Source organism: Chanos chanos, chromosome 2, assembly GCF_902362185.1.
Source record: "Chanos chanos chromosome 2, fChaCha1.1, whole genome shotgun sequence".
In the NCBI taxonomy this organism is placed as follows: domain Eukaryota; kingdom Metazoa; phylum Chordata; class Actinopteri; order Gonorynchiformes; family Chanidae; genus Chanos; species Chanos chanos.
The window spans coordinates 31730447-31752492 of NC_044496.1; the positions used below are offsets into that span (position 1 = coordinate 31730447).

Genomic DNA, 22046 nt, shown 5'->3' on the forward strand with positions numbered 1-22046 from the left:
CCTCTAACCCACTGGGAGATTTGGTTTCTGGAGAGTTTGTAGTTTGAGTCTGAGTTTTGTTTTTTCTTTAGTTTCCAAAAATATGTGCTGACTGCTGAGTTAAGAGAGGCAAACCAGCCTGCAGGTTGGTTATCAGGGGTTATGATGAAGAAATTTGGGGTGCATCTTCATCTTAAATGCGGAGATTCATCCTACAATGGGTCATGGTGGTTTGTTGAGTCTGTCCAGTTTATCCTATAAAGACTGAAGTTGTGGAGCATAGGTTTGAAGATACTTTTTTTAGGTTAAAGGTTACCCTCACCTCAGGATTGCTTTTGGGTTCAGGCAGACTTTCAGATTTTGTCCAGTTAATACAGTAGCCTGGCACCTTACCATAGTTATTAATCAGATTATAGACTGATGGAGTGGAGGATGATGGAGAGTTCATTATGTGCAATAATATGTCATCAACATAGAAAATGACGTGGAGTAGTTGTATGTTTTGCTGTTAAGTCCTTCAGTGTACTCTATTTGTAATGCATCAGGCTGTCAGTGGAAAAACTAACTAGCTTAGCAGGAAGTGAAAATGGAAAAAAAATACATACAAATACAAAGAGGAATACAGAACATTCAGAGAAGCGCGGGACCTTGAGTTTCTTTTTGTGTCCAGTAGTGCAGGAAAGTGGGGGGATGGCATGAGAGTTTTAATGTGGCTTTTGCAAAAATATGTGGCTTCTGATCTGGATGAGTTTGAGTACCTCTGGATTAACTATTTAGGGCTGTGTGGCTATACATCCATTGAGTTCAACAGGGTAAGGAGCATTTGATGGAACCACTTATGTGCCCTGTTGTCTTAAGGGTGTTATAGTGTCACCTGACTCTTGATACAATCATACACCTCGCACGAATGTCAAACCATCTCAGATTCAGACTACGCCCAGTCAGTCAGAAAAAGCTCATTGTAACACAGAGGCTGGATCAGATGTCTTCACATAACTTTTGTTGTGTTCTGTGCCATCTGATCCTGTGTCAGGAATGCAATGGCATAATGAGAGAAAAGGTTAATATCAGATAATTACAAAGATATAAGGATAAACATCCCCAGCCTGACAGAGGAAAATAGTTCAGTAATAAAGAAAATGTGTGGATCCCAGGCTATATTAGCAATCTGGGCCACACACTTCTGCTCCACAGTGCCGAGCTTAGCTGACTGGAGGCATGCCAGAAAACAGTTGTCAATAGGCGCTTTCGCACCGGAGGAACTTTTCCATAGTTCTTAGAACTGTTGGAGAAAGTACCCCCTTTTTAGCGTGTTCACACTGCAGGAATTTCTGCAACGTCCAATGTATATTTGTACATTGAAGAGGTAGTGTACACTCCGCTTTGGTAGGTGCTTGTGTGTCCACCTGTGTGGCTGTGATCCGCATTTTAACCTAAAATAGAATGTGTTTATCTAGCTTACGATTTGAGGGCTGTGGCGGGGGAAAAAGGGTAAAAAAAAAAAAAAAACATGACGATGCGAGCAAGCTTCAGGCACAACATTTCTGTCATTCAAATCCAATAAAACTCGTAGCTGCTATACCGTCGGCCGGCTTACGTCACTTCAGCGTTCCTACTGGCGGTGCAAATGCAAACAGAAAAAAAGCCCTGAAACTTATGTAGTTCTAGGGGAAGCTTCCCAGGGGGTAGTTTCTATCAAATGAGACCCTAGAACTGTTCGGTCCGAAAGCACCTAATGTATAGGGTGCATTTTCTTTTCTATTTCTGCTCATTTGGGCCCCAGGAGCTCTAACTAGGAAGAACTGTAATTTTTTTCATTCTTGTAGGTGGGATACATGTTGCAGCTGGTGCAACATGTATCCCACCTCCTGCAACCTCCCTGTGGTTGGAACTGTCCTGAAAAGCAGCCACCTTGTCCAGGTCTGTAGCCACCCCTTGATGGCTGATTATATGGCCCAGATGCCGCACTGACCAGTGCAGCAACCTGCACCTCTCAGGATGCAGCTTCCAAACATACCACTCTGGCCTCTGGAATGCTCAAGATGACTCTCAAGGTCTGGCAAGTACACTTTAATGTCATCCAGATAGATGAGCACATGGTCATGGACCTGAAACCACAGGTAGCACTGCATCAGCTTGTGGAATGTCATGGGGCAACCTTTCAAGTACAGTGGGTATAGTAAAAGTGGTCCTCCCCGTGCCCCTTGGATCCATCCCCACATGCAAATATCCACATGCAAATCCCGAATCAAATACCAAGCCACCTTTTTAGGGCAGTTATCGATTCCACAATCTGGGGTAGGGGAAAAGCGCCCCAGCACATCATCACTTTCAATTTCCAGTAGTCCATGCAAAAACATCAGGACCTGGTCTTCCTCCTGACAGGGACCTCTGGAAGTGCCCATGGATTAGAGCTGTCTGTAACAATGTCCCTCTCTAACATCCCTTGCAGCAGGAACTGGAGCTATGTTTACAAGCTAGGGGGACTGGTAAATAGTTCTCCCCCACTAGGGGTGAGTCACCTGTGGATATTTTGAAGACTGTGTCTGTGGAGCCATTGCCATAAGTTGTTCCTGCTGGTCAGTGGTCAGTCTTTCTCTCTGCAATAACAGCACCTGAAGCTTAGATTTGGGATGGGCACTCACCAGCCTAAGCTCATTTTCCACTTCCCGCTGCAGAACAATGACGTTGGGGGTTTGAACATCATCTGGGCAAAGCAGCATTAAGCAGGTGAGAGGCATCCATGGAATATAGCAAGTAGCATCTTAACTGTCCAGCTGCTAGTGGGTACTGGCCTATACAACTGTGTCAACGGAGCTAGTTGGATGCATATTGCCTGCTTCAGGCAAAGCTGAACCATGTGCATCATCAGCCTAAATTTCTTGTGCTCTATGGCAAATTTTAAAAGCTCAGTCATGGGCTGCTCCCACCCAGTGAGGTAACATGGACATGAAAGGCCTTCCAGCAGTGAGTATTCACAGTAGTGTTGAGGATGCTGTACTCAGAGGGCAAAAGTTGATTGATCCAGAGCATTCATCCTCTTTCCTTCCGCTCAGTGGCTTAAGCCTCTTTGCACAGGTTCACAGAAGACCGCTCACTGTGCCGTGGTCACTGCTATATGCGAAACAGCAGTCAGTCCTCCTTTGAAGGGGGATCAGTACCATTACTTTCCAGTCATGAGTAGTTTACTTCAAATTGTTCCAAAATAACACATAACCCAATCAGGTCATTAACTGTAATTTTTAGCTTCGAAACATGGAGGAACACCAGGTCAGCATGTCTGGTGTTCTTTGACAGAAAAATTCGATACTGAGATCATGCAATAGGTCCTGTAAATGTCACACAATTAAACGTACATGATTAAAGCTTTCTTCAAGAAAACTCAGATCTCATAAAATTCAAGGCAGAGGTAGTTGGATTAGGCTGAAGCTCTCACACCCCACAACCTCAATAGTCACCCAATAGTTTTATCTGCGTAAATATCCAACAACCGCAGCATTGTAGAACTCGACAGCTTCCCTGAAGATGACCTCGCAATTGTGTCCAGTTTCTTGTTAACCACAAGAAACTGTAACCTCAGCCTTCTTGGGATCTGAAAGGACCATAAGTCCCTCATTGGAGCTAACCTTTTCCATCATCATGTGGTGCTAAACCTGCCTTTCTCCCCAGTATTTTGGATGGTGGCAGGTTAACTTAGCTCCTTTGATTTCTGCTCTCTGACTGTGGTTAGAATTAAACCAACAGACAACAAAGACCTATACAATTCTCTTCCCATCATAATCCAGACTCCATCAGTGAGGTGCCTGCATGGCTGGTTGGTATAGAATATAGACATTGGTCTTCAAATGTATTCTCTGTTCAAGCATTCTCTGTTCCACTTCACAAAGTCATCATCAACCTCTTTCCTTCCTCTGTATTGACACTGGTGGTGGGTTTATGATTCATAAAGCCTTAAGTAAATCAAATGTTGTTTTAACATTTTTTTTATTATGAGAGCTGTTATCTGAACTCTTACACATCTGTTCACAATATTGAACATTTTGAAGAGTACTGAAACTTTTTATCCAAGACAGGATTGTTTCTTAGCACACTGGTCAGTGAAGGCCAAAGTAACATTTCTGGTGAACCCAGGCGAGTTCATCAGAAGAGGGCAAATGCCCATAATGACACAATGACATTTTATCAGTCAGATAGAGATCAGTTAAGTAGTGGATATAGCGTCTAACAATTCACACTCCTATTAGTCCTCATCTTATTGTTCTTTTGAAGAGGAACAGTTAGACTAACATAACCAAATTAAAGCTGCAACTGAAATGCAATGTATTTTCCCAAAAATCTTAAACAAGCATGACAGCAAAAGCAGCTCTATCATAGAGACACAACTTAGAGGCACAGACTCTGTCCAGTTATATCCCATATATTCTTCTTTCAAGCTGGAGGTGTTTGTCTCCATAAGATTCCAAACCCAGGTCATCTGAGAGAATAGATTCAGTCACAGAGTATGCACAGGCAGTCTGACAGGGTATTCTCAACAAGGCACCAAGGAGATCAACATGGAAGCAGACATAGTCTACTGATGTATGCTTTGGAAAACTGCATCTCTAAGTGAGTTGTGTAACCAGTTCACTGGAACCAGTGCCATTTCAGGCAGGAGAGTGGTTCAAGAGTCTGCCACTTTTCTTGAGAGAACTGTCAAAGCCACCAGGACTTTCTGTGTTAAAAGTTACACATCATTGTTCTTAACATATTTCTCCCATTCGACAGAGGTTCGCTGCATTTTACATTTTGCTTTAATATAATTCACCTCCAACAAGTGGCCTCAGAGCAGAACACAGCTATCTAAGCCACATTCCACCACAGAGGAAATGTGTCTTAGACAGGAACATCATATTATCAAATTATCGTAGTATTATTTTCTCAGCCAGTACTAATGTCACAACAAAACAACCAGCATTTGTATACTTTCACTGGTATGGAAAGTTTTTGTAATGCTGGGCAAAATTTTTGATCAGTTTAATTTAACTGTATTTGCACTTCACAGTGTTTAGTGATAGCAACCCCTGCCCTCCCCATAAAAAAGCTCATTTATTGTGATAGTTCAATTCTGACAAAATGCAGGTGGCACATAGTTATTTTAAGCTACAGTGTAGGATGTGTAAACATGTACAGAACTTAGTTATGTAATGAAAATCACAAAAATCACAAATCGTGTCATAGAGGCTGCAATGGACTGGTGATCTATCCAGGGTGTTACCCTGCTTTTTGCACTATGAGCGCTGGGATAGGCCTCAGCATCCCCCGCGACCCTATGTAGGATAAGCGGCCTAAATAATGAGTGAGTGAGAGTGACTGTCATGGAGGTATGTGAAAATGCTCCTGCCATGACCAAAGGAAAAACTATGCAAACTTGCACACATTGTAATCTTCAAAGCTTAGAAATATTTGAAGGACAAGTCAGATACAAAACTATGTGCCGTTGGATCTGTTATTTAATGTCTAAATAAATAGATAAAATTTTGGAGGATGAATACAATTTCCTTTTTGTCTGTAGCCATTCTCCCTGTAGTGGCTACCAAACTTATCAACTATGACTACCAACAACTCTGTGCCGGCCAGATGAGGATAGCTCCCTCTCTATGAGTCCTGGTTCCTCTCCAGGTGTCCTCCTGTTTTGCCCAAAGGGAATGTTTGCCTGTGTAAGATTATAGTGACATCTGAACAGACATTGTTCAGGATAAGAGAACTGTTTAACCTGATGGTCGTATTACCATAGATACAAAGAAAGCTTCACACCTTTGGTGCCATGCTACAGTTGGAGCAAAGGGCAACTGATTAAGGCAAAATACAACCGGTAATGGGCAAATGGTAGCCATCACAGACAAAAGGGGACTTTAGCATTAACACCTAGATTCTGATTTGCATCAAGCAACGTTGTACACCTATTGTCTGTTTGCTTCATGGTATAAAAGGCCGATCACGGTAACAGTATTCTGAGTTAAGCTTCAGTGCAAGCAGATGTGCTGCCAGATTCCACCACCACCATATAAAGCTTTTCTCCAAGCACACTTTTGGTCCGGTTCGTTTACTTGTAAAATCGCAAGAAAATCCAACACCTGCCATTGTCACCTTTTGCTTGCTCTTGGTGTTCCTAGTATCCTGTAAAGCTGATTTGTGATGATATCTAAAAGAATTATGAAAATAAAACTGAATTGAGCTGAATTGAGAATGATCAGACTAACTCTTTGTTTCCGTTAGTTCTAATGGAGAGCTGTCCTTTACTGTCATCCTTTTCAGTCGTGTAAAAAAAGTGCATGGGATTAAAAATGTTTTGTCTTGCTAAATACCTGCACTGTCCTAGTTACTTTTCATAAACAAAAATATTTAGATATTTAAATGTACATTTGAGCAAAGTAAGATTGATAAGATGGTAAGAAGATTATACACTCTAGACAATGGGAATAATACAGGAATGCAGGCTCTTTTAAGTCACACATACATCTGCATTCCTACAGAGCTGAGAACACAGACTGTAAATCTCTCTGTGAAATGGACAGGCTCAAGACACACTGAAGAATGCCAGCTACACAGTGGAGAATTTATGAAAGTGTACTGTCCAGGCAGCTCTTCACTATCACAGAGACACAAAACAGAGACCTGTTTTCCTTCATTAAGTTCTGCAGTGCGACCTTGAGCAGTTGCTTTGCTATAGGCCACACAGGATTTCAGTGGCTTTGTCTCCTTCTTAATAGGTACATTAAACTAATGAAGAGTGTTTCATTCAACAGTGCATGCTCATTTTTCATATCCTAATTATCTGGGCATGTCCTTAGAGGAGCGGTTTGTTAATATAGTAATTCATGCACTTTTCTAGCTTCTGGGTGACATTAAACACCCATAATAAATGGCAGTAAATGACATATCTCAGATCTCTGTTATAAGTAAGTCTGTATTAGGTCTGACTTCACCAGGGTGTACTCACTCTCCTAGCCACTGAGTGGAGCTGTTGCACAGTGGATTGGTTATCAATGAGTCAGCGCTGTAGGAACAAACCTCATTATAAAAACACTACATTTTTGAAACGTCAACAATATTCAGTTACAGAAAAAGTCACACGATCCTGCAGATTCGCCCTATACAACATCAGGAGAATCCGCCCTTTCCTCACGCAACAGGCAACCCAACTCCTAGTCCAAGCGCTTGTCATCTCCCGCCTGGACTACTGCAACGTTCTACTGACTGGCTTGCCGGCCTGCGCCATCAGGCCGCTCCAGCTCGTGCAGAACGCCGCTGCACGCCTAGTATTCAACCTCCCTAAGCACTCTCATGTCACTCCGCTGCTTACTGCACTCCACTGGCTTCCGGTAGCAGCCCGCATCCAGTTCAAGACACTGGTGCTGGCCTACCAGGCCACAAGAGGCTCTGCCCCATCATACCTTCAGTCTCTTATAACGCCTTACACCCCAACTAGGACCCTCCGCTCCACGTCCTCCGGACAACTGACGGTCCCCTCACTCCGGGAACCCGGCAGCCGCTCCTCCCGACCACGCCTCTTCTCTGCCATTGCCCCGAGGTGGTGGAACGACCTCCCCCATGCAGTCAAGACTGCGGAGTCTCTTACCATCTTCCGCAGGAAACTGAAAACCCACCTCTTTAGAACACACCTGTCCCCCAATGCCTAACCTCCCTTCCCCCAATGCCTAACCTCCCTCCCTAGAGAAAAAAAAAAAAAAAAAAAAAAAAAAAAAAAAATTTACCTTTGTCTTGTATTTCTGTTTGTAAAGGTATCCCAGGGGCGCAATGCGAAAGGGCAATTTGACGCTCAGTCTTATTATGATCTCTGTTGAAGGTATTAGAAATCCGACTGATGCACCAATTGTAAGTCGCTTTGGAAAAAAGCGTCTGCCAAATAACTAAATTGTAAATTGTAAATTGTAAGTGATTAAATTCATTAGTCATTCGCGGTACCAAAAACCCTGACATTTGGCTCTCTCTGGCTCTTTAAGCAAGGAATGACTGCAGCAGGCAAAGGCATTGTGTGAAGTATGGGTGAGCAGCATAAGTGAGAGAGATGTGTGTTTATGCACAACACACACACGCACACACACACACACACACACACAAAATTGCACCCCTGTGGCTCCTGGTTCAGCAAGCAATGCTGTTCAAGCAGTGTACCAAGCAATCAGCTTCTCTAGCTAACAAGCCCAAGCATGTTAATGAGACACTGATTAAACCACTCTCCCAAAACTCAAGAGTATACGAACTTACACACAAACAAAACATACACAAACACACACTAACTTGCGCGCAAACAAACATACACAAATGGACACTAACTTGTGCACAAACATACACAAACAGACACTAACACATAAACAAATGTACACTAATACACACACGCACACTAACACATACACACACGCACACTAACTCACTCACAAATGCATATACACGAACACACACACAAGGTATCACACCATATGAATGAGAAATCACCGTAACAGATTGAATCATTGTTGATTCAGTTTTTGGGTGTGTGGAGAGAGTGTTATAACGCGAGCTGGTGAACTGAACAGATTTTCTAATGAGCACAGTGAGAATACAGGTAAACCAACTGATGTTCTGTGTCAATCAAACTTACGAAATCAGCAAAACCATATGAATGGAAATCCATCATTGCCAGGCTTGGCTTCTGCTGAAATGTACTTCAGATGATTCCATTTTTTGCTTATTCAAAACGAGGGGAAATTATTGGGATCTCATTTTTAAATGTTTCATAAATGGCTAACCCACAATCAGTGTAACACCATCTTACCCCACATTAGCACTCACTGGGGCTGGGCAGCACTCGCTCCCCTGTGGTTCCTTAGGAAAATACCTCACAATGGAGGAACTGGAAAATTTTGCCCTGTGCTTTGCATTTTAACTCCATTTGAAATGGAAATATATGTAAATTAATGGGATAGACTATGGCAACATGTCCAGTGCCAGTGTATGACTGCATAATCTTTGACTAGAGTACATGTTATTGTCATTGGGTGATTACTTGTAAACTTCTGAGTCAGTTTTTAGTCAGGCGTGTGCTTCATCTGTCTGTCATGATCTCAAACTGAATGATCATTTGCATAACATTTCTAATTTTGAAAAGATTTAAAAACTGAATATGATATCATATGCTGAAGTGGGGCATTGAAAACCTTTTGGGATGAAAATGTAGCTGTGCTTTTACTGAATGTTTAATTCCTGATTCTAGATTATGTGTCACTTTCTAAATCCTTCAGAGGCTAACATGGTGTTTCAAAGATACATAAGTCACATTGATAAAGTGTTTAACAAATGTTTCACATATATGAAAACAGAGAACTCAAATGGTTCTCACATGGCTGAGCATGAGGAAATCTTGATCAGCTGCTTTGCCATTCATTTACAGTGTGGAGTTACATTGTAAGATCAGATAAGATAAGATCAGATAAGATAAGATAAGATAAGATAAGATAAGATAAGATAAGATAAGATGAGGGCGGCAGTTGCTCCAGGGGTAGTAATACACAAAATAAATATTTAAATAATAGCACATCGCACATGTAGTACATAAATAGTAGGCTATGGAAACCTATACGATGAAACTGTCAGATGCCTATAGGAAATAGCGTTGCTCACTTAGAGAAAGAGATTACACTGCCTGAATAGGCATCATTATATCGTTCCAGCAGCCTGTCTGTGCATTTCAAGTTATTAAGTATGACATAACTCCTATAGACTCAAAAAGCTTTGTTAGAAGCCAGACTGGGATAGTTGTGTAGTCTAGTACGTTTGTTTGCCAAATTTCCTAAGTTACAAGATGCTGTTATAGCTTTTGCAGCACGTGAATACAATGAATGCACTGACTTTATTAATGATCTGTCCTCAGGCTTCAGTGCCATTCATTTGACCAGTTTTACAGACTTTGGTGAACAATCATAACTTCACAGATGTTACTGAGCTCTTTCACGAAGGCTTTGCCCTTCTTGGAATCCAGTTGTAAATTGTGGCAAATTAGGTTCTAGACTGCTGCCCTGGTAAGAACGGAAGTTGAGGATGGGGATGCCGAAAGCGCTAGGTCATAGTATGGGTGTGAATGCGCGTGGCCGAGAGAAGTATTTGCCTATGAACAGAACAGGAAGCTGCGTAGAATCATTAGCAGACAAGGAAGAGTCGACAGCTGAGGAGTAACCTGAATCGGCAGATGCCCTGATCCCTTCTCTGTGTTTCAAATTAAATATGAATCATGCAGGCGCTTGCTTGATTTTGAAATAATCGCTGTCAGCGTGAGAAACCCCAACAAATCTGGGTTTATTTAAAGAATAACTTTATCTCTACAAACAAGAGCGTGTATTGAAGTAGAAAAGTTGGGGAGAAATTTGGGGGCGCCTCCTTCGTTTTGCTTTCGTATGCTGTACTGCATGTTTTAATTTCTACATCGTCTGGAGTATACATTCGATAATGGGATGCACATTGAGCTCGGAGGACAAGGTCGCTCAGGAGAGGAGTAAAATGATCGACAGGAATTTGCAGTCTGACGGAGAGAAAGCAGCGAGGGAGGTCAAACTACTTCTCCTCGGTAAACCGATACACTGTAACGAACGTTTGTGTGTTTGTGTGGCTGTGACGGTCTTGAACATTTTAAATGAGAGTTTATGTTAGTCATAGAAAGAAAGTTAGTTATACAAAATAAAGACAATTGCGTTTCAAAGTCAAGTACTAAACAATTAACGTCATTCGGATGAGCTAACTTAGGTATCGGTTTACAACGCCCATTCTCATCGAAGGGGGAAATCAACTGGAAACTTTTTGTTAGCTGACTTGCTAACGATGGTAGCATTAGTTAATTAGAGGTTTATAGTTGTACACTTTTAACCGTTGTCCATTTGGCAGCTTCTTTTTAACGTCCACGGTTAACAAGATTACATGTCATATGTTGCTTTGAGTGACCAATTTTGTAGAAATAGCCTCGCGGCCAAAAGTGGCAATTTTTACCAGTTGAAATACGTTCACCAGAGATTTGGGTCAGCTTTTGGCTAGTTAGCATAATTGGGTGGTTTACGAATATGCCACTAAGCCTTTAGCCACACTAGGGTGAATCCGAACAAAGGGGTTTATCTTGACTTCAGTTACTGGCATCCGTATACGGTGGTAAGACCAAGATTTTGATGAACTAAAAATTTTCTCTTGTGCTTTAATGATAAGCGGCTTCCACTGTTTAAAGCGACACATCCCCGCATTTCCCCTGACTGGTTGAATTTCGCTGTCGCTACCTCAAATGCATTATAAGAGAGTGACATGCAAGACCATCATGTCAGTATCCCCCACGCCTCACTGCTGTAAATAATAATCTTGATCGTATTAAATTCCTAAATACTGATTTAAGCAAATATGGTTGTACTGGCTGAGTGAATTTACCGCAATTCCCTCGCCCTATTATTAGCCTACAGTTTGGGCACTGTTTCAGTGGATGGTATCTGTTATGTTTCACCTACATATCAGGTATCACACCTGAGATCCGTGTAATGTCTTGTGCTATTTTCCCTTCATTGACCTGATATCCTACTAACACAGAGTCTGTAAATCCTAGTTTGTTATTAGGCATAATGAATTATTTATCCCAGCCTCAGACTAAACAGATTATGTCATATGTTTGGTGAGCACAACTTTGCCCCCCTGAACACAGGCAGTGGATGGCATGTTTACCTGTCCAGTCTGACGTTACAGGTGAAGTGACACAGACTGACACTGTGACAGAGACCCCAGCTCTGCCAGAGAGCAGAATGAATGAAGAACCATTGACTCTTCCCAAGGGGTTGAAAGAACCGTCTGTTGAGGAAGTTGGGATCTTACGCCCTTCCTCCAGATGAAGACTCCTTTAACTCCATGTTGTTTTGCATAGCTCATGTTTGACTCTGGCCCTCTTTATCACCAGCTCTCTGATGTACTTGATTCAGGTGTGCTGTTGACATAAGCAAACAAGATTTGTCTAAATGATGTAATACTAGGTATCAGACAGACATAACTAATAACCTTGTATGTGTGTGCTATTATTCTGGAAAGAAGTTTTTTAATGCCTTTTCAAGGTAGGTATTCCTTCTTCTTCTAATAGGCCAAACTGGTGTGAACAGCCAGGAAATGTTTTTCTGGTGCATGTAAGGTTACCATACAGTATGGGAATGGACTAATTCTACAGGGCATTTCTTTCTGTCATAAGGGTATGATCAGCAGAAAAAGCACTTTTATTGTGCCAGCGTAGTGTAGTTTTGGAAGCTGTGTCACTTCGAGAATGATTTAGCCCCAGGAGTACATTTATCTCTTTACTGTGTATGTTTGTTTGCACGCCAGTGGTTGCTTGGTAACCAGATACAGTTCAGATCACCTAACCATAAAGACAGGAGGTAGGACCAAACAAAAGAAATAGTAGCATAAGTCCAGAGAACAGCATCAGTGGGTGGATCCCTGACTGACCCTGATGATATAACTGCTCTGAGTGTGGTATTTGGTGGAGTAGTGGCACTGTGTTCACAGCATGTGCTCTTTCTCTTCTTCTCTCCCCCCTCTCTGCCTATTCTGTGGAAGTGACCAATAAACGCTCTTACCCATACAGTGTCTCAAAGCACGTCATTAAATCGCTTGACAGGTTGCATCGACCAGTCATTTCATATTCTGCTTTTCCCCAGTAACAGTTGCTATGTCACTAATGATTTTCTTTGGTTTGCTCATATATGAGTAGCATGTTTTAGGCTTGGGGTGAGTACAGCAGAAGCTGTCTGGGGTTCAGTTTACAACAGGATTGGACTATTGGTGGAGGTGTGTTTTTTTCTGCTTAACATTTGATGAATAGGGAGTCAAAGCTTTTCTAATCGTGTTCAAATCAATTTAAATCATGTTCAAACTTTAAGCCATAGTGAGGAGGTGCTATTGGTTTGTTAGTTTCCAGTCCACTCATACTGACGCTGCTCTGGTTATAGTTTATGGGGTGAATTTGCTAGAACATTCTTATTTCATTTACAGTGCAGTTTACCCTCTGCCAAAGCAGGGCTTGATATGGTAATGAGGCCCTGTGTGAGTGTGAACCCATGCTGTTCATGAGTTGGGTGTGTATGGGGTGTATGTAACAGAACAGGGGCTGGAGTCTGTTGTTAAACCCCTGGTGACTCTTTTACCCCTTTTCCAGTGCAGCGGTGCCGGTGCCTAATCGAACACCGGGGCCACGCTTTTCCACTGACAAAATACTGGTGCCGGTGCCGAAAAGCTGGCACCGGCACTGCACCACAGAATTGCTGGTCTTAAAAGTTGGAACCGCTGACGCCAGAGGCTATGCAAATAAAAACCACGCGAGAACCAATCAGTTCAGCGTTTGATGTGTTTGGCACGTGACGTTCTCTAGAGAGGCAGGAGTAACAAAAAAAAGTCTGACCAAGATAGCGGTGGGCTAAAGGCTATATGTTGCATGAAAATATGTATACGATTAAAAGATGTATGGGCAATAATTTGTGTCTGTATCAACACGGGCTGTTGTTTACATGTTACATGAATGTAGTCGGACCCACTCACTCTCTTGGCTCTGGCTGGTGCAAATAGACCACTGCAGACCATCATTTGAACACTCTTTTAAACTTTTGAGCTAGGTGACAAGCTTACTATTTTCATGAATTTCGCCCCAGAGCAAGTTTTTGGGCAAAATTCGTGAGGTGTTTCACTGTGTGGAAGCCTAGCATAAAAGTAAAAAGCAAGCAGATGCGTTCTGTCCGACATTATTTTTTCCCCACGGAATTTACTCAAACTTTTGCTACGTAGCGTTCGGTTCCCAAACCTGTGGAAATGCAGGCCGGTTCTCAAAAGGCATCAAGGCAGCACTGGCTCCGCACCGGCACCGGCACCAGCACCAGCACCGTCCTAGTGGAAAAGTGCTATTTGAGGAGGAAGCACTTTGCTAAGAGACTGGTTTTCCTAGAGGGGTGTTTGGCACATGCTGAGGCTGTGTATGGAAGCATTGGTGCCATGTGTACCTTGCTGAAGAATGCTAATTGCTCAGTGTTTGTCCACTGAGACAGAGTGTGATCCAGCAGAGAGAGGTGTGGTCACAGAGGGAATACCTAATTAAAACTACAGCAACTCAGCCTAGAGCCACTGAGAGAGCTGGAGAGTCAGAGAGCCGGATAGTCATAGCTCTCGCAGTATGACACACTGTGTCCTCTCTTCACAAACAAAGCTCTCATGCTCACACAGGATGTGTGTTCGTCAGTGGCACCATAAACACAGACATATGTAATGGGTTTATATAGATCTCAGTCTGAACCCATTATACTGAATTTAGAGAGTGCTAATCCAGCCAGGTTGATGCTCCCATTGGCCCCGGGCACACTAAACCTTTGGCAGCCTGCACAGAGATATTTTCAACAGAGACCTGACTAATATGCCTGTAAAATCTGATGGTGAAATTCATCCATTTGAGATGATCTTGGGGTTCCCTGTGCAGTTCTTTAGCTATGGAGAGTCAGTGCTGGCCAGCGCACGACATATTGGATGAAGGATTGTCTTTTGACTGTTCACTGACATTCCTAAATTGGACTAATGTGTTTGTGTAACAAATGATATCGTCATATAGTGATATAGTATAAGTGTGACAGCCCTGCACAAGGTGCTCAAGTCAGGTAAGACTCTGGAATGTAGTGACTGTGCATCCCTCCATGGTTTAGATAGATGGGCTTAGATCCAATTGTCAGCTACCACAGAGGAATTTTTTTGTGTTTTATTGTCAGTTAGTACAGTACTGATTTTTGGTTTGTTGTCAGCAAGCACAGTGGAGTTCTTTGTTTTATTATTAGTTGATACTGCAGGGATTTTTTTATTTGGTCTCAAACCTTTAGTCACATGGAGGAAGACAAAACAGAGAAATAGAAGTTCTCTTTTGGAGGATCCACATGAAAGAGTGGGACGTTCCAATGGGACGGCCTGCACCAACACAGCCAACCACACACCCTCTGCACCGCTTTCAAAACATCTCCTTATCCTGTATGTCATCCTCATCCTGACATCCTGATCACTCTCCTGTTCTTTCACTCTTTTTCAGGTGCTGGAGAGTCAGGCAAGAGTACCATTGTTAAACAGATGAAGTAAGTTTCCTTTTTCATCTGCCCATAAAATTAACAGTGTGTTAGGAATTACAGAAATGTAGCTTGTACACAAAGGGTGCTAGAACAGAAAAGTTGCATTATTCCTGCTGTGTCATAATGGCTGAGATATTTCTGTGGTGTTCTCCATCATTACAGCCCATGTGACACTGTGTGAGGAGAACTCTGACATGCCCCTGTATTTCTGTCCCATTAGAATCATCCATGAAGCTGGTTACTCAGAAGATGAGTGTAAGCAGTACAAGGCTGTAGTGTACAGTAACACCATCCAGTCCATCATCGCCATCATCAGGGCCATGGGACGGCTGAAGATCGACTTCTCTGACCCTACCCGGGCGGTAAGGAACCATAGTCACATGTCTCATTTCAGCTGACACATACACAACAGCCACCGCTCTTCTATCACGCCACTACTGCATGTTGGGTTATAATTTTTTGTGTGTGTGATCATCAGTTGAACCTCATTTTAATGGCCTGTGTACGGGTGGCAGTGGTTTGCATAAGTGGAGTCAGTGCTATCTGTCACGGTTCTGTGACCATCCTCCATTATGTGAGCTGTTTTGGACTTCACAATGCAAGTGAAGGAGCAAAGACAAAGTTGTAAGAGTATATATCTAGTTCACCCTATATTGTACTATGCTGAGATATGGAAACGAATACAGACCAGTCAGGGTGGTGTTATGGTTGAACACATGTAAGTGGTCAGTGCACATTTTTTTCAGTCTTCTGAAAGCTGGAATTTCCACTTCATCCACATGGATTTATACGTAGTTTTTAGGCCTAAATCATTACATTTTCCCCACAGAGGCAAGAATTGTCATCCAGAGAAATAAATTATATTACTCACGGTTTTAAGGTGGTAAAGAGAGTTGTGATGCCTATGTGATAACATATTCATGAGAGTTTGAAGCCTCAGAAAACTGAGGAGCTCTAACAGGGCTGGGCTGACTGGTTAGCACTGAGTGTAAAGGACTGAGGAGTTGGTACTGACTGGTTAGTACTGAGGGTAAAGGACTGAGGGGTTGGTACTGACTGGTTAGTACTGAGGGTAAAGGACTGAGGGGTTGGTACTGACTGGTTAGTACTGAGGGTAAGGGACTGAGGGTTAGGTACTGACTGGTTAGGACTGAGAGGTAGGTACGGACTGGTTAGTACTGAGGGTAAAGGACTGATCAGGACCAAGTGTAAAGGACTGAGGAGTTGGTACTGACTGGTTAGTACTGAGGGTAAAGGACTGATCAGGACCGAGTGTAAAGGACTGAGGAGTTGGTACTGACTGGTTAGTACTGAGGGTAAAGGACTGAGGAGTTGGTACTCACTGGTTAATACTGAGGGTAAAGGACTGAGGAGTTGGTACTGACTGGTTAGTACTGAGAGTAAAGGACTGAGGAGTTGGTACTGACTGGTTAGTACTGAGGGTAAAGGACTGAGGAGTTGGTACTGACTGGTTGGTACTGAGGGTAAAGGACTGAGGAGTTGGTACTGACTGGTTAATACTGAGGGTAAAGGACTGAGGAGTTGGTACTGACTGGTTAGTACTGAGGGTAAAGGACTGAGGAGTTGGTACTGACTGGTTAGTACTGAGGGTAAAGGACTGAGGAGTTGGTACTGACTGGTTAGTACTGAGGGTAAAGGACTGAGGAGTTGGTACTGACTGGTTAGTACTGAGGGTAAAGGACTGAGGGGTTGGTACTGACTGGTTAGTACTGAGGGTAAAGGACTGAGGAGTTGGTACTGACTGGTTAGTACTGAGGGTAAAGGACTGAGGGGTTGGTACTGACTGGTTAGTACTGAGGGTAAAGGACTGAGGGGTTGGTACTGACTGGTTAGTACTGAGGGTAAGGGACTGAGGGGTAGGTACTGACTGGTTAGGACTGAGAGGTAGGTACGGACTGGTTAGTACTGAGGGTAAAGGACTGATCAGGACCAAGTGTAAAGGACTGAGGAGTTGGTACTGACTGGTTAGTACTGAGGGTAAAGGACTGATCAGGACCGAGTGTAAAGGACTGAGGAGTTGGTACTGACTGGTTAGTACTGAGGGTAAAGGACTGAGGAGTTGGTACTCACTGGTTGGTACTGAGGGTAAAGGACTGAGGAGTTGGTACTGACTGGTTAATACTGAGGGTAAAGGACTGAGGAGTTGGTACTGACTGGTTAGTACTGAGGGTAAAGGACTGAGGAGTTGGTACTGACTGGTTAGTACTGAGGGTAAAGGACTGAGGAGTTGGTACTGACTGGTTAGTACTGAGGGTAAAGGACTGAGGGGTAGGTACTGACTGGTTAGTACTGAGGGTAAAGGACTGAGGAGTTGGTACTGACTGGTTAGTACTTAGGGTAAAGGACTGTGTGCTGTGTGAATGCAGTCACCGGAATGATGACAGTTCTCATTATCCTGACACTGACAGGAACCATAGCTGCAGTGACAACAGGAAACATATTTGATTTAGACCAATGAGGAAATGATATGGGTGGGGTTATGCAGGGTGACATAGTGGAGAATAGGAAGAACGTGCCCAATTCTCGCTGGTGTTACTCCAGCGTTTGCACTATTTTCATTACACTCTCATTTTTTTCCCCCGTGCTGTCGCTCGCTCACTCACTCTGGTATGAATTCACATGGACTCACTCTAAACCTGACTGCCAATGAGGCCTTGTATGAAGACACTGTGTAGTGTGATTATGGTGGATGAGTAAGACTGTGATGTTGAGGCAGTTGTGTTCTAAGAGTGACAGAGACTGTATGTTGTAGGATGATGCGAGGCAGCTGTTTGTGTTAGCTGGCTCAGCAGAAGAAGGCTACATGACTGGAGAGCTGGCGGGAATTATCCAACGTCTGTGGAACGATGGAGGAGTACAGGCCTGCTTCAGCCGCTCCAGAGAGTACCAGCTCAACGATTCTGCTTCATAGTGAGTTTCTCACTCTCTCTCTCTCTCTCTCTCCCTGCTTGTCCCTCTTTCTCATTTGCTCCGTGCGGTTGTTCCCTGTGTCTCCTTGACTGAGTGGAATTCCTGTCCTCCAGTTAAAATGTATTTATTTGTTTTGTCTTTGTCACTGCTCAGGATTCAAATACGTATTATTCAAATTTTCCAAAAATGCAAATCCTTATGTGAGTGTTGGAAGTATGATGTTGTAAAGCCCTTTGCTTTGCATGAAATATAGATGAGAGATCCACCCCAGGCAACAGGTCTGTTCCATGACAGCCCCAAAATAGCCTTCACTCCAAATTCTTCAAAATAGACTTTTTAAATGACACATCGTTCCACTGGCGTTCAAATGGACTAACTGACCTCTCTGGTAAATAGACCACAAACATAGATAAAAAACAAAACAGAATGTAGAGATCAATTAAAATAGAGTAATATGTTTATAGCTGAGTTACTTGAAACCTACAGTCTGACAGCAGTCAAAAAGCATTCAGCGAACATAAGCTTTTTTCATACGCTGCAGAAAGGTTTCAGTAATTGAGCCTCTGGTGTTTCCTCCTACTCTTTCTTCTAATATTCATTCATTCATTCATTCTTACTCTTGGCCTCTCTCTCTTTGTTCAGTTATCTGAATGATTTAGACAGGATATCCAGTGGCTCGTATGTGCCCACACAGCAGGATGTCCTCAGAACCAGAGTGAAGACCACGGGCATTGTGGAAACCCACTTTACATTCAAAGACCTATACTTCAAGTGAGCACCTCCATCTGCATAAACAAATGCTGGGGCGCTGGGGGCGGGTGTTTGTATATGAAGCTCACTGTCTTCCTGTGTCTGTTTGTCTCAGAATGTTTGATGTCGGAGGTCAGAGGTCGGAGAGGAAGAAGTGGATTCACTGCTTTGAGGGTGTGACCGCCATCATCTTCTGTGTGTCCCTGAGTGACTATGACCTGGTCTTAGCTGAAGACGAGGAGATGGTGAGCAGGGCCTTTTCTTCCTATGTCTACAGACTTTATATCAGTGTTATATCAGTTGGTTCTGTTCAGCATGTTCTGACTTGTCTGAGTACCTGGGTTTGTCCCTCATCAGAACCGCATGCACGAGAGCATGAAGCTGTTTGACAGCATCTGCAACAACAAGTGGTTCACAGAGACCTCTATCATCCTCTTCCTCAATAAGAAGGACCTGTTTGAAGAGAAGATCAAGAGAAGTCCCCTGACCACCTGCTACCCGGAGTATGCAGGTAGGATACCCCATCACTTCAGGCCAGCACAGTGTACAGACAAAGGGACACTCTGTGAGTCAGCGCAGTGTACAGACAAAGGGTCACTCTGTGAGTCAGGGCAGTGCACCGACACAGGGACACTCTGTGAGTCAGTGCAGTGTATAGACACAAGGACATTTTCTAGGCCAGCACAGTGTATTGGACGGTGCTAACACTTTGTTGGTCTCTGTGTAAGGTTCTGACTCGTACGAGGAGGCAGCAGCCTACATCCAGTGTCAATTTGAAGACCTGAACAAGAGGAAGGACACCAAAGAGATCTATACCCACTTCACCTGTGCCACCGACACCAAGAACGTGCAGTTTGTCTTCGACGCCGTCACTGATGTCATCATCAAAAACAACCTGAAGGACTGTGGACTTTTCTAGAATGTTCCAGCCCTTGGTGAGTACAAGAATGTGTTAATGTGTGTTTGTGCACAGTGAGAGAGTGTGTGAGTGTGTGTTTGTACACAGTAGAGATGCTGTTCTATCACAGGAACTTTGCTGGCTTTTCCTTTGGAGGAATCCTGGATGATTCTGATTCCTGAACCATTTTTTAGTGGGGTTCAGGAAATATTGGGGTGACGCTTGCAGTAATGAATGTTGTTGATTCGCAAGATTCACAGAACAACCTAGGAGACTAAGCCCCATTTTTAAATGCCCATATGTAGCAAGCAAGAAATAGTAATAAACACCAGCCTTTTTAGAAGTGAGTCATCACAGCGTGGAACAGCAGAGGACATGAAAAGTGGTGGCAAATGAACCAGTGAGGACATGCAAACCTTACTTGGCATCTGTTTAGAGGAGAAGAAATGAAAAGGTGTATCAGCAAGTTTAGCTGAACTGGGCATACACCATACTTCAACACAGTGCCAGGAAAATTTTAAAGAAATGAAACAGAATAACAAGAAAAAAAGAAAAGAAATTGAAGACCAAAACTCTCTTTACCACTTACTTCTGATTGACATAATCTTCATGGTTGTTGTGGTGTGTTGGGAAAGTAAACAATGCATTTCGGTACTGTATAGATCCTCTTCTGGACAGTTCTGGAATGTTTTAGTTTTTAAAAAATTCCTGAACCTCACTGGAAAAGCACCTTAAGAAAGTGTTTGTGTTTGTGCTCAGTAAGTGTGTGTGTGTGTGTGTGTTTGTACACTGTGAGTGTGTGTGTATACAGTAAGAGTTTGTGTGTGTACAGTAAGACCGTGTATGAATGTGTGTTTGTATACGGTAAGAGTTTGTGTGAATGTGTGTTTGTTTACAGTCAGAGTGTGTGTGAATATGTGTGTGTGTATATACAGTAAGAGTGTGTGAATGTGTGTTTGTACGCAGTTATAATTACGAATGCATGTGTTTACTCCTCAGTTTGTGAGCAGTGTTGATTTCCATGTCTCTGAGCTGTGTGTTGTTTGGTTTCATTTGACAGGTTGAGATGCTGTGGCCTGATCCGGAGTTCAGCCACAAACAAAATGTAGTGTGTTACTTATCTCTTTTATTTATGTTCTCTCACCAATTTAAAAGGATGTTTTAGGAAAAAAGCTCTGTGTAAAATATTTGTACAACTGTAATTGTTGCTGGACTGTTTCCCACTGTTTTTATAATATTTTTACATTTTAACTAATTTTTTTTATTTCCCCATTCTTACGGTTTTTGGAATCATTGTCTTATGCCTATTGCAAATTTGCAGGTACCAGAGCTTTGAGTGTGTCTTTGCATTCCCTGTTGTATTGCTTGATCTGTGTCATCTGGGCTGTTGGATTGTACCTATAGATGTTGATTTTTAATCAGCTACCCTTAATGAAACCAAATCAGACCGTAAGATCTGATCGGCTAAACAAAAAGACAGAAACAAAAGAAAGTAATGTGACCTTTAACCTTTATCACTGGACATTGCCAATCCTCAGCAATTTTTGGGCATAATAACAGGACATAAATGAATCTTGTTAGCCTATAAATATGTTTGATGTTGTTTGGCACCCGGGAAACATGTTACAAACACGCTGTTCAAAAATCATGTGTAATTTTTCAAATATTAAAAACCTTCATTTTAGAAGTGAGAACGTGGTTGAGCCACACTTTGACTCTGATTGGCTGTGGTGCTTTGGCATGCAAAGCTCATCTGCTAAGCATGCAGAAGTACTGGTTCACACTGTGCTAAAGCTGTGCTTTGTCTCAATGCTGCAGCATTTACTATGGGCGTTTTAACAATGTAAAGGGAGGCTTTTTTTTATTTTTAAAAGGGTCCAAAGGATTTCACTCTTTAACTGTGTTCCCAGAGATAACCTTGAAGCTCATGTAGATTCTTGTCATGAATTCCCATGATATCCAAAGTTTTTACTCTTTCCAAAACCCAAACATTTTGATAGAGGAGGGCATAGTTGGTGTGTAAAACCTGTGCCAGACGTCTGTCTAGAAATGATACCTCATGTGAAACGGTTTCAGGAACTACCCCCCCCCCCCCCCATACTTTCATTGGATAAGAACAAATAATGTAATATCCACTATTTTGCTAATAAAAATATTGAAACAGAATCAAGCTGTATTTGTTTACATTTGTGTGTGTGTGTGTGTGTGTGTGTACATGTGTAACCGAGGCCTTGCATCACTGAGAATGTAATCAGGAGTCCATGTGGAGAAGTTTGTTTTATCCACAGGTATGTTTGTTGTGTATTTTATTTGTCAGATCAGTAATTAAATGATTGCATTGCCCCAGATTA

At 42.7% G+C, this 22046-nt stretch overlaps 1 protein-coding gene across 1 annotated transcript; it reads left to right on the forward strand.

Moving 5' to 3' along the window:
- Positions 1-10202: 10202 nt before the first annotated feature.
- Positions 10203-20814, forward strand: gnaia (guanine nucleotide binding protein (G protein), alpha inhibiting activity polypeptide a). The gene is made up of 9 exons (XM_030766754.1): positions 10203-10579; positions 15080-15122; positions 15337-15478; positions 17890-18047; positions 18690-18818; positions 18913-19042; positions 19155-19308; positions 19526-19732; positions 20756-20814. The coding sequence occupies exons 1-8, from the start codon at positions 10462-10464 to the stop codon at positions 19714-19716; spliced, it is 1065 nt and encodes a 354-aa protein (XP_030622614.1). The 5' UTR covers positions 10203-10461; the 3' UTR covers positions 19717-19732; positions 20756-20814.
- The last annotated feature ends 1232 nt before the right edge of the window (positions 20815-22046 follow it).

Excerpts from the sequence above, each read along its gene's own strand:
- gnaia (XM_030766754.1), top strand. The coding sequence starts at position 10,462 with ATGGGATGCACATTGAGCTCGGAGGACAAGGTCGCTCAGGAGAGGAGT. Across the intron at positions 15,123-15,336 it reads ACCATTGTTAAACAGATGAA|AATCATCCATGAAGCTGGTT; the intron begins GTAAGTTTCCTT and ends CTGTCCCATTAG. Across the intron at positions 19,043-19,154 it reads TAGCTGAAGACGAGGAGATG|AACCGCATGCACGAGAGCAT; the intron begins GTGAGCAGGGCC and ends GTCCCTCATCAG.